The 13,997-nt window shown below is 36.6% G+C and overlaps 1 protein-coding gene across 2 annotated transcripts in view; it reads left to right on the top strand.

Moving 5' to 3' along the window:
* The first annotated feature begins 208 nt into the window (after positions 1-208).
* Positions 209-13,997, top strand: part of LOC124553871 (uncharacterized protein C31H12.03c) — a 104,313-nt gene continuing 90,524 nt past the window's right edge. For both annotated transcript variants that reach the window (XM_047127872.1, XM_047127871.1), the window contains exon 1: positions 209-336. In XM_047127872.1, the coding sequence (XP_046983828.1) occupies positions 289-336 (48 nt within the window). In that variant the 5' untranslated portion in view covers positions 209-288. The remainder of the gene's footprint in view (positions 337-13,997) is intronic.

Here is a 13,997-nt window from a genome sequence, read left to right as displayed (position 1 = left end):
TACTACCAGTTTCCCACCTCCCGCGTGGTGTACAACGCACTATCAATGGATGTCTAGTGAACACGTAATGTGAAAAAATAAAAAGAATGACTTCCATTATTCGTTGTAGTTCTTTATTAAATGTATGATATAGGGAAAGTAATTCGATAGAAGAAAATCCAAGTATATTTACGAAATTTTTCCTCATTTTTAATTTTGTATTTTACAGTAGCTGCACCAGCTACCTTCTTCTTCGTGAGTACTTTGGTCGTATTTGAGTTGGTTAATGTGTGTTACTGTGTTTGAAAAATGTCTGAAGAATTGAATGACAACGTTAAACATTATGCCAAACTGAAGGTATATTAATGACTATTTTTAAATTACGCACGAAATATTCTGGTAGTTATGGAATGCCTGATTTGTCGACGTCTTTTTATAGTTGCTTAATTCGCCACATCTCCTGTATTGTAAGGACTTCGCAGCGCATTCGGCGTCCTTAAAATAAAAATGCATTGAGTAAACTTGGGGTATTTTATTGCATAACTGTATTATTAATTGTGGACGCCCCATTCTTGTGGAAGTTTGGTGCACTTATATTCAGGGTTTAGCGCATGAACATTGCGTAGGTATGAAGTATATTTACAATCAGAAATTCGCGATACTTGCCAGTAAGTTTCGACCACTAATTTAAAACTGTATGGTGGTCATTCTTTCATGTGTGTGATTATAATGAAATCATTAGCGTAACTTTCTGGTGTGCATGTTTTAGTAGTTGCTAATGTTCGATAAGTCCGAAAGAAAGCAGTATGAGTTTCGTCGTGTTAGAATACGAGCTGCTTTATGAGGCATGAGTGTAAGGTACGTTCAGTTTTGTATCGGTTAACAGAATGTTCCTTGATTTGGTGACAATGTCGATAGATTGATAGAACAGCTTATCTTCGAAATATGTATTCATCTAGTAATTAGAAACGTGCAGATTTTTTTTTAGACCACGTAATGTTTTTTTGTCAGATAACTCCATACTAGTTAGCAATAATAGTCAGCTAATCATATTACAAGTAAATTTCATACTATCCAAACTGTAGAAAGGCTTTTTGTTTACATTAACTATTTGAAATGAATACGAAATATCATGAGTATTTTTAGTTGTTTAGTACCAGTTTTGAAATGATTGTTACACCACTCACGGTATTCGTGAATATAAATTAAAGAGTGTAGAAAATGTAAACAAAGGTAATAATCAAATGAATTGAAAGTATCAAACACAGCACCTTTACATAGTTGTCACACGTCTTCCTACTACATTCCAAACAAGCTGGCTGGCCACATTTGATACACCTATACTCTGTATTTCTTTTCTGGGCCACAGGAGACTTCATATGCGTCTTCCTCTTTTCTGTTCTATTACTTGGTATGCATTCACTTGATTCCTAAATGTCTCCGTGAATGTTTGTGGATCGTTAGCTTGATGTCTGAGGTAGATTTTGAATGTGCAGGTACTTCTTTAGATATGGCTCTATCAGTTCCATGGCTAGACTTTTGGTGACTTTGAAACAGGGTCATTCCATATCAAATCACCCAATAAAAAATAAATTTTACACCCACCTCCTTAGATTTTCATGAAATTTGGCTCAAATGGTTCTAATACCAGCCTAACAACACCTGCAAATTTTTTTATTTTTTTTTTTGCTGTATCTCTTATAGTTCTTTTTATAAATTTTTAAAGTTTTTGTGGTTTGTGTTTTCCGAACCTTCGGAAATGGTAAATTTAATTTGTATTCAAAACTTTAAAATTGCTTATCTTAAAAACTCTTTTAGATAACATTATGTACAAAGATAGTGTACGTACGACACTTACGTATAACCCAACTGATTGCTTGAAACATTGAATTTTTTGAGTAATTTTGTCTTTTTAATAAACATTAATGCTGATTCAAACTGTTTTTCCGCTTCATCCAAGAGCTTTCAGTTCTTTTGATACAGTCTTTTTTGAAGTAATACATTCTTCCAGTGCCGCTTGATTGAGGTGCATGTACTACACAGACTGTGCTCCAAAGGCACTATGCAAGAATCTTGTCTTTCAGGCCAATAAAATGATGCAGCTGGTCCTGAAGGATGTAGAAATAGAATTTCTGCATCTTCTTCATCATTGAATATTGTTTTTACGAGTACCAGTTACCATCATAATGGAAAGAAAAGACTAAGGAGGGTTTTACACTATCTGTAGTCCTTCTAATTTCAAGGTTGTTTGTTGGAAGTGGTTTGAAGTTATGAAAACTTCTTGTTCCAGGAATGGTTCGGGTTGCTGAAAAACGTTTTTCTAGTTTTAACCGTAGCAAATCAGCTTCTTTTTTGTCAATAAAGTGAAAATGAATGTTTTGAATATTTTTTTTTTTTTTCACAAAACTTGTACACATCGATTGCTGTCATTATTTGTTCGTCTGAAAGCTGTAGACTGGCTTTCCTTAAAATTCTTTTAATAGTTCCTCCTAGGCCATCACAAATTGACTTCCCATGACTTGTTGCAAAAAAAGAGTGTTGGGCCTTCAAATTATGGCCTCTCAAGTGTTCAGTCAAATTTTTAAAACTGTTTCTATTTTTGTACTGCCCAACACAACCATCTGTAAAGTAGTGAACTGAATCAATGTCAGTATGATGTAATGACAGCCACTTTGTAATTTCTTTTTGTACAAAGTTAACAAAACCAGTGTCATGTTCTTGGTCATCACTAATAAAACAGTGGTTGGAAACAAAAACATTGTTTTCCTCATTTCTTAGAAAACTCCAACTGGGTGTAGAGTACAACCACCTCTATTCCAGTGGTAACTTTGGATCTCATTTTGTATAACAGAGGAATAATTTTCACTGAAATCCATCACAATGATTGCTGTTTTGGGTGGTGGGTCTTCTTTCAATCTTTTAAAGGCTGCTGATTGGGATTTTGTTATAAACGAGTGCGGGGTGAGCTTTTCCAATGACCTAACCAATAAAGAAATGTAGTCTTCAACACTGATAGATGTTTGATCATTTCTGCCCTGTCTGATTACAATTTATTCTTCTAAATCATAATCTTCACTTAGTTTTTCAATTAAGTACTCAGTTAGTGCAGCATTTGCAGGACAGCTGTCGCAATGATGTAGCATGCAGTTTTGGTTTTCCGTGTTGCACACAAGCATCTTAATTAGGTCTTTATAAGATTCTTCAATTTTCGCAGCATCCAGTAATAGTTTAACATTCTGGTGGATACTGCATACACATACAGTGTGTGTGCCTGCAGCACCAGCAAGGATACACCATTTAGGTCTCAAGAAACAAAATTTTGAAAATCCTACTTCTACCTCTGGATTCTCCCATTTGAAAGAATAATAGTGTTCTCTCAAGTTACACAAAATGAGTCTTTTTTGCATGTACACATTTTTTTGAACACTTACTTTGTCTTTTGTTCCAGGTACCACTCTGGAACTTTCATCCTTTTCATATAAACCTGTTACAAGTCTTACTGTATTTTCAGAAAGAGTTTTACCTTTTTTTGGACAAGGAGTTTCCAAAATACCCTTTTCAGATTTTAGCTTTCTAGCTTGTCACACCATGTACGCACTTACATTAAATTCTTTCATCACTTTATTTCGACTCCAATAATCTGGAGCCAAGGTCAGAATCTGGATTTTTCTAGACCTCCCAACAGATGAAATCTTCTCTTTCATAAGAGAAATCATTACATCAAAATCCTTTGCTTTCTCAACCACACTTGTATCTTCTTCGTCATCATCAGAACTTGGCGCATCATATATTAATGCTTTTGAAACCGCCTTTTTTTGCAGTCTTTTCAATACTGCTAACCTTCCTTTTAAAATAAGACCCTTTACTTCGTTCTGACAAGCCATGAAGCTTTATTGGTGTTAAACCTAAATTATCAAGAGCAATGTTTGTTTGTATGAGGGATTCATTTCTGGATTCCAATGATTCTAATTCAATCATGACTTCATCATCTGTTTCACTTTCATTGACTTCAACTCATAATTTTTCCTCACAAAAGTTACGGCATGTTGAGCAAAGCTTTTGCCCAGGTTTTATGCTAATATTTTTTGTCAGTAATTGTTTAGAAAGATCCAAGCCTACACTTCTCAACGATTTTTTGATGGGTTTTTGTGTGTTTTTTTTAGTGGGTCTACACATGTTGTTTGATACTTTTCAAAAACATTTAAAAAGTGGTAGCTGTGGTGTGAACATATATTCTTAAATTCACACAGATTAATTCCAGATCGTAAGTGGATCAAATCTTTTTCTTCCTCACTCAATTCAGATACCAGTTGTAACTTTTTTGAAGGTGTGTAGGTTGTTTGGAAACAGTCAGATTTTTTAAATAACCCTACGCTACAGGTTTGAATATCTGACATACTGATTTCACTTTTGGTCTGATTACTGTTCTGGTTACTTTTAATAGGATATTGGAAAAGAATCTCTGTAAACTAAGTAACAGCACTTACTGAAAGTTCGAATAAACTTAATAAAATACTATCCAAGCACTATTTAACATTGTAATAATTTTTTACTTCAAAACACAGGAGTAACAAAACAAAATCCAAGCGTACATTTTTACTCCAAGAAGACAAAAACTTATTTTCGGTGTCTAAGTCACTTGGTACTTTTTATTTTTAAAATATAATTAATATTATTTTAAAAATTAAATAACTATTAAACAGGTTAAAAAGCCAACATAATTTTTCTTTTATCTAATAGCCTATACAATTAAGAGTATTTTAAAACAAATTTGAGCTTTCTATCAGGTCTGAGACTCGAGATATTGCAGTTTTTGTAAAACAAACAAAACAAAAAAACCTTGTAAATTTTTTTTCATTTGGAAGATTTTAATATATCTTTATGGTATTTTTTTTAACATTTAGATATAATACACAAACTTATTCCAAAATTTCATACTGATATCTTGAGTATTCTTTAATATACAAATTTTTTTAGTTGTGAGGATACGTTTAAGTTATGGTTTCCGACTGCTGAAACAACGCCAAATCTAAAAACTTTAAAAATTTATAAAAAAAACTATAGGAGATAGAGCAAAAAATTTTACAAGTGCTTTCAGGATGATAAAAGAAGTAATTGTACCAAGTTTCATCAAAATCTGACATGGTTGGTGTCAAGGCCTGGGTGACTTGACATGGAATGACCCAACAGTCAGCATGGGGTTTCCTCTGCAACATAAATACAGAGTAAATTTGTTGATGCAACAGATGGTTTACCAGTATATAGAAGACTACCATCAGCCAGTGTTGTATCCATCTTTTGGCGAATAATTGGAAAATTTTGTGTTGAACAAATCTGCACCAGATTTTGTTGAATTGTTGTAACATATAATTTCTGGCTTATTTTTTATGATATCATTTTCAGTTGAATGATTTATTGACGATATAAGAATTACTGTCTTATTTGTCTTAGGAGAAAATGAAACTGCTGTTGTGTTATCAGAGAGGCCCTGTACTGCTGATATAATTTTATCAGCCTAAAATGCTGGGGGAATTTCCCACTTGTTCTTTCTTACTGTTACCATATAGATTAGTCCCCTCTTTCATAGCTTCTACCAATGAGTTTTCAGGCCACACGCATCACTCCCTTATATAGACATCTGAAGATGTATGTGCTGCCAGAATTTGCTAGGCACATTATTTTTATGCCATATTTGGTCTTGCTAGGCATATAAATGCAGAAAGGAGAATTTCACCTAAATGGGACTAACATTTCATCCACTGTAACATTGGCTTTTAAACAATGTATGCACTGGGAATTGACAATGAATTTATAAAAAAACGTTTTATACTGCAGCTACGTAATCTGACTCTTCTTGCCCCTCTAGTAGTCATAGCGTCAGATCTCAGGCTGCTTAGAAGTATTTCAAAGAACTTCACTGACATTGTCACCACAAATATGCAGTGACTGGTGAGTCTTTTTCAAAATGAGATAACATATCTTCATGAAATGATGTTAATAGTGATGTCATCATTAGAAGGCCTATGAAAACTTGTCATGAAATGATTTTAATACTGATATCATCAGTAGAAGGCCTATGAAAACTTTGATTTCAGTGATGTCAGTATCTCTCTAATCGGATGGAGTAGTTGCTGCTTTCATCTGCACTAACAGGCTCACAACATTCCCACTTGAAATTATTTTTGCCATAGTAGTACTATGATTGCTGTAAGGAATTATCTGTAGCACAGATCACACCGGGCTCTTCTCCCAATAAATCATTTTCTTCACTAGTACCACACTGTGGTATCAAAGTGTGATAATCAGCTGCCTCAGGATCAGCATCAGAATAATTAAAAATATCATTGTTGTTCACATTTTCCTCTTCAGCTATATCATGTAACTACTCTTGCACACAGGCTTCAAAATTTGAAGCAGCTGCAGCTAGCTTATATCTCTTAAAAACCACTACAAATTATAACTGAAAAATAACAAGTAATGGATATAATAAAGCTATAAAATAAGCAAATTGAACACAAAATATGTAATGATTAAAACATACATACATAATTAAAAACATTAAATAATAATTCCATAGTTAAAAACATTAAAAACATATGGCAAATATTTTCCTAATTATTACATGTAATGTGAAACGTGCTGTACTCCAGACATCCAATTTTGTGCTCATCTCTAAACAATATGGGCCTCACTTTATCGCTAGACTTTCAAAGTCAATCGATTATTGAATGTTGCTTTACATGCAACAGTTGTAAGGACAAAGATACCAGTTGTAAAGACAAAGATACTGAAAAAAGTGAGACCGCAGCTTTTTGCAGTGCTGCCATACTCGATGTTTAAAATGAATAATGGTTCTGAGAGATCAATATTTTGAGTTAAGGGTTATGCCAATAAGTTTGTTCCAGTGATCTGAGTTAACATTTTGCTAAAACCAACACACTAGAAACAGTTATAAACTATCGTTGTTTGAACAGTAAAGATTGATTATTTGCTTTTGACCTCTTGCAAGTTTGACACGTCAGCTACAGTATTTGTGCTAAGTAAGATAGATATGCTTACCTGGTGCAATAGGCGTAAATATTAAAGATCTACTTTGTACGGTAACTGTAGAAAGCTTGACAATCATAGTTATGAGTGTAATACACAAAGTATGAATCAGTTTTTGATGTTGGAGAAACTGTTACATCCTATAATGTTAATCAAAGATGTATTTGCAATTTAGCTGCAGGTCTTCAGTTGGGGTTGATCGAAGCGTCCGATCCCACCCATAGGCTTTGACCCGTGACGTAAGGCTGTTGTGGTGTGTGACTTCACGACGGCGCGGTGTTTGGTTTGTGAGTGTGGCGTGTTTGTAGGTGTCGTCGTGCCGCTGTTTGTGGTGCCTTCTGGTGGTGTTTTTAGGGTTTTCATGTTGTGTAGTGTATTGGGCTCAGTTGGATGTTACTGCTTGTTCTGAGTTGGTTCTTGTTTTGACTGTGTGTGGAGAGGAATTGTTTTCAGTGAGTTAACGATTTAGTGTTTTTGTGTGAAAGTTACTGTAGTGCTGTTTGCTGTAGGTCGTGTGTTAATTTGAGTAAATTAATTTGTTGCTGCTCTTGTTAGGTATGGCTATGATGGATAAAATAAACAGTGTGCACTTGCATGCTGTTATTGGAGAGTCCATTGGAGTTGATTAAATTTCTGCAGCTGTTTGGCTTGTTAGCAGAGATTGTGAAGTGTGCTGTTTGTGGGCATGACATTATATGTGGCAGTGCTGTAGGGATAACCTATGGCACTCCATACATCTCGGTTCCTGGTTAGAGAAGTCTATGTTGGGCATGCACGAGATTGTGTTGTTGACATATTACTTTTGTTATAAATCATCTCTCAGTTTTTGCGTGCATGAGATTGGTGTGAATGAGAGGAGTGTGCTTGACTGGTTTTTGTTTTCTCGTGAAGTATGTTCTGAATTTATTAAGTACAGGGGTAAGTTGGGTGGGCCTGGGGTTGTGGTGGAGGTGGATGATTCACAGTTTGGGAAAAGGAAGTATGGGAGGGGTAAGTCTGTGGTTGATCTCTGGATGTGTGGGGGGGGGGGGGGGGGCTGTTGTACCGCGGGGTGGGTTTTCGGATTGTGTTTTTAGGGTTGTGGAAGGGTAGTCTAAGAGGGAATTAGTGGAGTTAATTGAGGAGTTTATAGAACCGGGTTCTACTGTAGTTTATGATCCTTTTTCTTCTTATAGGGGGTTGGGTGAGAGGGGTACAATCATTTAGTAGTGACCCATAGTTTAGAATTTTTGAAAATTATGAGACGGGGGCTTGTACGAATACCATAGAGGGGATGTGGGGGGCCGTTAGGTCAGTTCTTGGGAGGGAGAAGAGGCGCTCTTGTAACCTTCAGTCTCATTTAGATGAGTATTATTGGCGGAATAGCGCCCCTGATGGCTATTGTTATGTTTTCTTTTTTCTTTGTTTCTTCTCTATCTCTCTCTCTCTCTCTATCTCTCTCTCTCTCTCTCTCTAAAATAAATAGGGCTATCAGTAAGATGTACAGGCCGAAGGTGGTTAGTTAGGGTGATTTGTGTGGGTGGGTGGCTACGGCTTGGGGGGGGGGGGTTAGTTGTTGGTTGTGTATGTGGGGGGGGGCCCGTGTTGGTTTGTGGAGGATCAATTTTGTTGTAGTTTTTGTTGAGTTGTAGTGTGATTGAGACACTTTTTTTGTGGGGAGGGGGGGGGGGGGGTGTTGGTTTGTGATTTAGTTGTGGAGGATCAATTTTGTTGTAGTTTTTGTTGAGTTGTAGTGTGTGATTGAGACACTTTTTTTTTCGATTCCAATTTGTGATCGTACCTGTGGGTTTTTTGGTATAGGGAGTCGTCGTTGACCTATGTGGGTGAAGGGAACTGTTAGATTCCAATGTGTGGTTGTGGTTGCGGCTGCGGATGTTCCGGCATCGGGAGTTGCTGTTGAGCTATATAGGTCAAGGGAAGAGTTCGATTCCAATTTGTGGTTGTGGCTTTGGGTGTTCTGGGATCGGGAGCTGCTGTTGAGCTATATAGGTCAAGAGAAGTGTCTGATTCCAGAGGATATTGTGTTTAGTGGAATTTGGGAAGTTTTGTGTTGTCAGTTTTTTTCTTCGTTTTGTGTGGTTTGGTATGGTGGTGTGTGTCTAAATTTGTTTTTTGTACTTACTTTGTCCCCACCAAAAAAACCCTCAATTTCCCACACTTGTCCCATTAGTTTGATTAGGTTTCTTGTGGAAGGTGTGTGTGTTGGTTTTTTTTTTTTTATATATTTTCATGTGTGTTGTCATGTTTACATAATGACGTCATAGACGCCATATTGGAGTCTTAGTGGATGGTCGTTCCCTCCATATTTGTGACGTCATGGGTCAAAGCAGACGGGTGGAATCGGACTCTTCTGTATTTTCCTTGAGGTGTTACAAAGCCACTATCCAGTAATGGAGTTGAAATGTTTGGTTGCAGATGGACAAATGTTTGCATTGCAGGAAGATCAAGGAGAATAAAGTATTGTAAAAGGTGCATGGAGAGAATCAAACACAACTGATATTTCATTGTCAGAGGTTGTGTGTATTTCAGGCTTTTAAAGTCAGTGACTATATAGGCAGGGAGATTAAAAGGGCTTCTTGAGTTTTTGGTAATCTAAATAGGATTTTCAAAACCCAGCTTCTGATCAGCCTGAAATGAAAGTTTGCAGTACCACCAGTTTTGACACAAGGACTGAGAGACATGGATGTTAGTTAAATACATGTGAAAAAGCATTGAAAATCTTAGAGGCACTCAGTGTATAATTGAAAGATGTGTGTTGGAGAGCAACTTGTGTTAATCGGTTTGATCTAGAAAACAGTCAAACTTGCAAAACTGAGTTGTTTTTATTTAATTGATGATCAGTTTCAGGCATCGGAACCCTTTTTCAAATTGTCCTGTGAGGCAGAAAGTTAAAATTACTATTTATCCATAAACCATTATAAAAGTAAGTACAAATAACAGGATATAGAACACATTGTACCAGGATATACGTATCTGAAAGGAGGATATAAGATGAACATCAACAAAAGCAAAACGAGGATAATGGAAAGTAGTCGAATTAAGTCGGGTGATGCTGAGGGAATTAGATTATGAAATGAGACACTTAAAGTAGTAACGGAGTTTTGCTATTTGGGGAGCAAAATAACTGATGATGGTCGAAGTAGAGAGGATATAAAATGTAGACTGGCAATGGCAAGGAAAGCGTTTCTGAAGAAGAGAAATTTGTTAACACCGAGTATAGATTTAAGTGTCAGGAAGCCATTTCTGAAAGTATTTGTATGGAGTGTAGCCACGAATGGAAGTGAAACATGGACGATAAATAGTTTGGACAAGAAGAGAATAGAAGCTTTTAAAATGTGGTGCTACAGAAGAATGCTGAAGATAAGATGGGTAGATCACATAACTAATGAAGAGGTATTGAATAGAATTGGGTAGAAGAGGAGTTTGTGGCACAACTTGACAAAAAGAAGGGACCGGTTAGTAGGACATGTTCTGAGGCATCAAGGGATCACAAATTTAGTACTGGAGGGCAGCGTGGAGGGTAAAAATCGTAGAGGGAGACCAAGAGATGAATACACTAAGCAGATTCAGAAGGATGTAGGTTACAGTAGGTACTGGGAGATGAAGAAGCTTGCACAGGACAGAGTAGCATGGAGAGCTGCATTAAACCAGTCTCAGGACTGAAGACTACAACAACAACATACGTACCAAACAGAAAAAAATGTGTATTCCTTGATAGCATGCAATTCCTGTTAATATTGTACATGCTTGTGTCTAAGTCGAGCTATACAGTGACTATTAGCAGGACAAACATACAGTCGACAGTCTACTGCCTATGCTGCCACAAGGAAACCTTGGGTAGGGAGCACCCTATCAGGATGCAGGGAATTTCTGTATTGCAATTTCCAAAAGAATTTTTATAGAGAAAGAGTGCAAGTCAACTCACACACTTTAACATTTTACAAGATTTTTTGGGAACAGCAGGACATTTTAAAACCAGCAGCTCTACATACTGTATATAGAAACAATCATCATATGCTAGGGTGACACATAACATTGTGCATTAAGAACCAAAATTAGTGTGGGAAGAAATGTAGCATGATGTTGAGAAACGTCATCTTTCTAATTACTTCATGTTCGTAAAATAGAATACATATCACTAAATTTCTTTTTTTTATTTTGTTTATTATTTTATTACACTTCATAGGTAAAACAAAAATTAATGTACAAGTTTATCTCTTCCACTGTACCAAAGGCTAAGGCGTGTAATGACACATGACAACATGATGTATCAATTTTTCCTACAGTACTATAGCGATGTTAGATACATAATATATATTAAAGGTTGAAGGCATGGAGCAATAGACATCCTGGGGAGAAGTGAGAGATGGAGACACTCCTGGGAAAAATAAGGAGGGTGGACTTCCTAGGGAAGGGGGGAGGTATTTTTTTTTTGGGAGAAGGGAAGAAGTAGAATGTGGTGTAGTCTTTATTACAAGTTACAATAATCCCGTATAAAACAATTGATACAATACAGTAGAAGTCAACTACCGCATGTATGCTTTTATTAATTATTATCCCGGAAACAACGGATTGTTTCAAATCACTGAATAGTCGAAAACGTTAGCACCACGTATGGTGTATACAAACGAAAGCCTCACGTTTTAGTGACACGTGCCATCAACCATTGTGGTACCATGAATACTATGGAAAAAAGCCAACTTAGTTTGACGTTGAAAATCACCACCATTTTTCAAATTACATCCTCCCTGTAAAACACTGAATCGTTACAAACCCAAAAGAATATAAAAGTATAAAAACTTTTTCTTAAATAGAGACTTTAATGTTATGTTTTACACTGTACCAAATGCTATGGTCCATGCTGATACATGACAGCATAATCCATCTGTTAAACCGACCAGTAGGGATAATGGATACATAAAATATATTAAAAGGCAACAGCCATTCAGGATGACAAGGACTGGGACCACACCCGGAGAAAGGCGGCAGGAGAGGCGGGGGTGAGTGTGGGAAGGGGTGAAGGAAATGTGGGAATGGAAAAGGCCAAAAGAGAGAATTGATAAAGGGAGGGCAACAGGAAGAAATTGCAGAATCCTTTATTGTGGTCCTTAAAGTAACGTGAAAAGGAACCAGATACTATGGCACTAAAATTGTAGACAATAGTACAAAAACCAAAGTTATTAGGTCACTGTTGCGAACTACCTAAACTGTTTGGCAATAAGATACACTAAACTGAAACTTGTTAGCAAATGGAGAAAAAAATCTTAGCACGATTCAGTTCATTGTTTACAAACACGTTAGGAGCAGACTAAGAAATGTTCCGAGTATTACATAGGGTGTATCATTGACAAAGCTTATTCACGGTATTGTTACATAGCCACATGTTTATAAAATGTGCACAATAAACTCTTTCACTAAACTACACTAGATGAAAACATTTTTTAGTAACATCATAATATCCAGCGACCAGCATCTGATAGACCAGCAAACTATAGTTTGTGCTGGAATCGAAGATTGTGTTAACCACTTAGTGCTTCAGCCACAAAGCATCATCTGGTGGAAAAGCCCGTTATCAGCCAAAGGAGATTATACTGAACAGATTGTAAAATATACGGGTTATTCACATTCCTGTTAATGGAGTGTTGGAGGGGGGCAGAGGGGAGGTGCAAAAGAAGTCAGGATTGGGGATAATTGAAACAGCTGAGATGACAAGATGTGCAAGAACCCTGCCTCCACAACTTCCACCATTTTTTTTTTTCTGGGGGTTGTTCCAGTCTTTGTCTCTCCGGAACGGTGGTTGTCTTTTTGCTTTAACACTTTTCATATATTTCATGTATCCATCATCCCTATTGTAATGTTGGGTTAAATAGATACATCATGTTTCTGTGTACTATTATGGGCCCCAGCATTTGGTGCTGTGCAAGACTTAACATTGAAGTATCTATTTAAGAAATTTTTTATACTTTCACATTCTTTTAGGTTTGGTTATGATTAAATGTTTTATAAGGAAAATGTATAGGTGGTGGTATTTTCAACACCATGCTAAGTCCATATTATTCATGGTGCATAGTGGTTGATGGTATCTATCACTAAGACCGGTGTTACACTATCAAATTTCTTTGTCAAAGTTGATATGTCAAATATTTTTTGTCAAAGAAGATTGATGGTGTAATAGGGCACTATGTCAAAACTCGTCTGTTGTCAAATAAACTTGATCAAATCTAGGGCCTCGCTGTAGATTTGATCATAAAAGTCGGTTGTCATCTGTTCACTGCAATGTGGCATGTTACCACGTGGAGCGCTAGCATCACTGCAGCGTTCTGTCATCTGTGGTGTTTTTATAAACATTGCCGGTAAATACAGTTGGTGTGTACCGACAACTGCAAAATTAATAGAGATGTATGAAGCTGATCAGGCGCTTTACAACATGAGGCACCCTGAATACAAAAATAGATTAAGACGATTGGAGACCCAACCCAACCCTCTCCTGTAGCAAGGTATCGGAGTGTTACAGTGAGCCGGTCTTCTGCAGATATAGCAGCTCTTAAGTGAGTATTGTGCTTTGTGATATGAGGATACACTTCCCTGAGCAAATACTGAAATGTATGCTCATCCATTCTTAAGTAATATATGTACAACTTGACATCCTCCACTACAAGCTCACGTAACAAGCTTTGTTGAATGCTTTTATCATCTCATCATAAAACCCACGGCTTCACGTAAGTACATTTCCTTTTTTCCCCCCGCTTCTCTTCCACATGTGCACACAGTGCTATTGTGAAAAGTATGACGACAGTGTAATACTCCTTTGTAGCACCAAGTCAAAGATCTTTGTCAAATAAGTTTGACGAATATTTGATCATATCTTTGACAAAGAAATTTGATAGTGTAATACCGGCATAAAGCATGTGGCTTTTGTTTGTATGTGGTGTTGAAATTTCTGACTGTTCAATTGTTTTAAAAGTCCCGTT

This window comes from Schistocerca americana, chromosome 11 (genome assembly GCF_021461395.2).
Source record: "Schistocerca americana isolate TAMUIC-IGC-003095 chromosome 11, iqSchAmer2.1, whole genome shotgun sequence".
NCBI lineage: Eukaryota > Metazoa > Arthropoda > Insecta > Orthoptera > Acrididae > Schistocerca > Schistocerca americana.
Note: the sequence above shows the minus strand (reverse complement) of the source record. Positions and strands in the feature narration are given on the sequence as shown.